The following is a 3,943-nucleotide window of genomic DNA, read 5'->3' as shown; positions in this document are numbered from 1 at the left end:
AGCAGTTAATGTTTATCTTACTAAACAAAACTTTTTGTTACGGTAAATTATAGTAAACAAAAATTATCTTGAACAAATATATAAGCAGTATTACTTGTTTTGAGATTCAAGTAATTACTTGAATATATAAGCAGTATTACTTGTTTTGAGATTCCAAAAATGATAAATAAGATTTTAGTAAATTTTTAAAAATCAAAAGAATTCATACTTATTTAGAAGTCTTATTTTATAGCTCTTATTTCACATTTAGGTTTTTCTCAGATTTCCAGCTTGTTTTCCAAAGTTATGTCTATTTTATATTTGAAATAGTAGGTAACTAAAAATGGGTGAAATCCCCATTCCAGAGATGCCCTGATGCTGATTTGTCAGTTAAACTGCGTGTCCTGAAACTGTTGTATTCATCCTTTTTTCATGTTAACCATTACTTTTGTCAGTCCTTATCTCTACTTCATTCTAAACTAACCTGATTATGTAGAAAAAAAAAAAAGGGTAGGTGGTGATCCAGTCTTCCTCATGGATCTATTGATACATTCAGAAGCTCTTTACTGTTGACATCCTATGTCCCTAATGTCAACTTGACTTTATCATGTATTTATTTTCTGAAAGACTATCAGATTCCCTTCCCATGTACATTCCGGTTAATTTAACATACAAAGTTATTTTTTTTTTTACTCTCTTAATTTAGCAGGTTTTCTTTTTCTAACGTATTTTCTGATTATGAAAGTAATAATAGTTCGTTGAAGAAAGTTTGAAAAATACAAGGTATTTTTTAATCAAGGTGTGCATCTGTTTCTTAAAAGAACACAGTAGTCTATATTTTACCAAGCGTGCAGTTTTCATCACTAGGATATTGCAAAGATAATTTCTTAGAAATCAATTTTCTACTATTTTTTCTACAAGGGGGTAACTGTTCTTGTAGTTTGTATTATGTAGAGCCAAAATTCATGGGAACTAAAATTGGTAAGGTAAATTTTAATAAAAGATTATACCTTTTAATGTTCTAAATCAGGACCAACCATCCAAACTTTTTACAGTGATGGAAATGATCTGTAGCTGAGTTGTCCAATCAGATAGGCACTTGCCACATGTGTCATTAAGCCTTTGCACTGTACCCAGTTCGACCAAGGAACTGAATCTTTCACTTTACATAATTTCTCATTTAAATTTAAATATAAGTAGCCACATGTGGCTGGTGGCTACTACTATATTAGACCACAGGTCTAAATTAAAGTATCAGGATAGTCTTTGTCTTCATACCATTCTGATGATAGATATGCTTAATAAATATCTTTTAATTAAAATAGCTTCAAAATTTGGATATTTTCCCCTTATTTGGTAACATTTTCTTATTATAGATAGGTAAATATGGTATTTAGTTCTACTTGATTGTTTGGATATTCATTATCAGTATTTTTTGTCTGTAGGAAGAAGACCGAAAACTGTTAGTTGGATTCTTAGAAGATGTAATGACGCTGCTTTCATTATCTCATGCTCCTCTTGATAGCCTGAAGGCTTCTTTTGTGGAATTGGGGTAAGAAATAACAGCTTATAGTTTGCTAAAAGGCACATAAAGTTTTTAGATTGGATGTATAGAGTACATATTTTAAGTCTCAAAGAGTTGACATGCACACCAATTCTCTTGGTTTTGAAACTTAAGGGGTTTTTTTTTTGTGTATTTTAGTTTGTTTTTTGGCTTTGCTTATTTGTTCATTCTTAGTATTTTATAATCAATACATCGTAATTTAAAAAGTAGGGAGAAGGGTGCAGACATATGTTTTCTTTGAAGCAGTTGGAGAAATAAAATCAAGTACAGATTTGAAGAAAATTTAGTTTCCCAGAACTGAAAAAGGAGCCCCAAGTGAAAGCCAGCTTCTTTGGCTCCTATTTTCACTCTGTTTGATTTGCTTAGTCCTGCTCATCATCACATCATCTGGCTGCTAAAATAATTTTATCTGTCTTTACTGAAAACGGACTCATGCATTTGTTAATAATACCACCTTTCATTTGCATAGGCTTCACAGCCAACATACCCTTCCATATAGATGGTTTGAGTTGATTTTATTTGATTCTACAACATCCATGTGACATGCATAGGACATGTACTGCTTCCCCAATTTTTATAGATGCAGAAACCAAGACCCGCAGAAGTTGTAACTTACCCACCTGACTCAGTCCAGTGGTCTTTCCTTTTTCCTCATGGAGAAATTTGTTTCTTCATAATTTTAACTTGTGTGCTATTAAAAAGAGTGGAATTATCTGTCACAATTGCAAATTCTTAGAGAAGTTAAAAGTGTGATTTCTGAATATGCTAAAAGATTGTGGTTGTATAAGGAAGGTGACATCCTTTTTTAGAGAATCTTGTTTGTTTGTCTGTTTGTATGTATGTTTTTTGAGACGGAGTCTTGCTTTGTCACCAGGCTGGAGTGCAGTGGTGCGATCTCGGCTCACTGCAACATCTGCCTCCTGCGTTCAAGCAATTCTCCTGCCTCAGCCTCCTGAGTAGCGGGGACTACAGGTGCGCACCCTGTCTCTTATACACATCTAGATGTGTATAAGAGACAGGTTCTGTTCCATTGGTCTATATATCTGTTTTGGTACCAGTTATTATACTCTTCTTTCAAGACAAATTTAAATCATCCTATAGTATTAAAATACAGTTACAGTATCACATATTACCTTGCAATAGAAGTTACAGCTCTGTTAAAGTGGCACAGTATTCTTTTAAATTTTTCTTTTCTACACTAGTTTCTGATACTACCCTGATATGGATACTTTTCTGTTTGTTAAATATTTTAAGTCATGTATGTTAATAAATTGTCTCTATTGTTCGGTAAATTTTTGGAGATCAAAGATACTAAGTCCTAACAGTGCCAGACACAACAGTATGCCTACCATTCTCCTCTTTAACTTTGGAAAGTGTCCTTGTGTGATGTCAGTATTTTATTCTCTCTCTTTTTCATCCTCTTGAAGTTTTGTTAATATTTTTATTTTAACCATAAATAACATTTTAAATCATAGTAATTAAATGCCAAAAACAAGGTTTGGCTCATAGTAGGCCCTCAGAATGGATCTGTTGAATAAATGAATAAGGGGCATTTCTTTTGAGACATTATGAAGTCTAAATATGTTATTCATATCTGTAAAAAGATAAGAACTTTTCAGCTTATTACAAAATAAATAGTATATTGAGGTAGCAATCACAGATTGCCAGTGTTTCTTATTTTAGGAAGCACATACTAGCAGTTAATGTTTATCTTACTAAACAAAACTTTTTGTTACGGTAAATTATAGTAAACAAAAATTATCTTGAACAAATATATAAGCAGTATTACTTGTTTTGAGATTCAAGTAATTACTTGAATATATAAGCAGTATTACTTGTTTTGAGATTCCAAAAATGATAAATAAGATTTTAGTAAATTTTTAAAAATCAAAAGAATTCATACTTATTTAGAAGTCTTATTTTATAGCTCTTATTTCACATTTAGGTTTTTCTCAGATTTCCAGCTTGTTTTCCAAAGTTATGTCTATTTTATATTTGAAATAGTAGGTAACTAAAAATGGGTGAAATCCCCATTCCAGAGATGCCCTGATGCTGATTTGTCAGTTAAACTGCGTGTCCTGAAACTGTTGTATTCATCCTTTTTTCATGTTAACCATTACTTTTGTCAGTCCTTATCTCTACTTCATTCTAAACTAACCTGATTATGTAGAAAAAAAAAAAAAGGGTAGGTAGTGATCCAGTCTTCCTCATGGATCTATTGATACATTCAGAAGCTCTTTACTGTTGACATCCTATGTCCCTAATGTCAACTTGACTTTATTATGTATTTATTTTCTGAAAGACTATCAGATTCCCTTCCCATGTACATTCCGGTTAATTTAACATACAAAGTTATTTTTTTTTTTACTCTCTTAATTTAGCAGGTTTTCTTTTTCTAAC

The 3,943-nt window shown here is 31.8% G+C and overlaps 1 protein-coding gene across 1 annotated transcript in view; it reads left to right on the top strand.

Moving 5' to 3' along the window:
• KIAA1468 (KIAA1468 ortholog) overlaps positions 1-3,943 on the top strand; it is a 123,470-nt gene that overhangs the window by 84,971 nt on the left and 34,556 nt on the right. The window contains exons 20-21 of the mRNA XM_011964392.1: positions 1,425-1,531; positions 3,489-3,546. Of these exons, the coding sequence (XP_011819782.1) occupies positions 1,425-1,531; positions 3,489-3,546 (165 nt within the window). The remainder of the gene's footprint in view (positions 1-1,424; positions 1,532-3,488; positions 3,547-3,943) is intronic.

This window comes from Mandrillus leucophaeus, unplaced genomic scaffold (genome assembly GCF_000951045.1).
Source record: "Mandrillus leucophaeus isolate KB7577 unplaced genomic scaffold, Mleu.le_1.0 Scaffold699, whole genome shotgun sequence".
Lineage (NCBI taxonomy): Eukaryota > Metazoa > Chordata > Mammalia > Primates > Cercopithecidae > Mandrillus > Mandrillus leucophaeus.
This window is presented reverse-complemented; position numbering and strand designations above follow the sequence as displayed.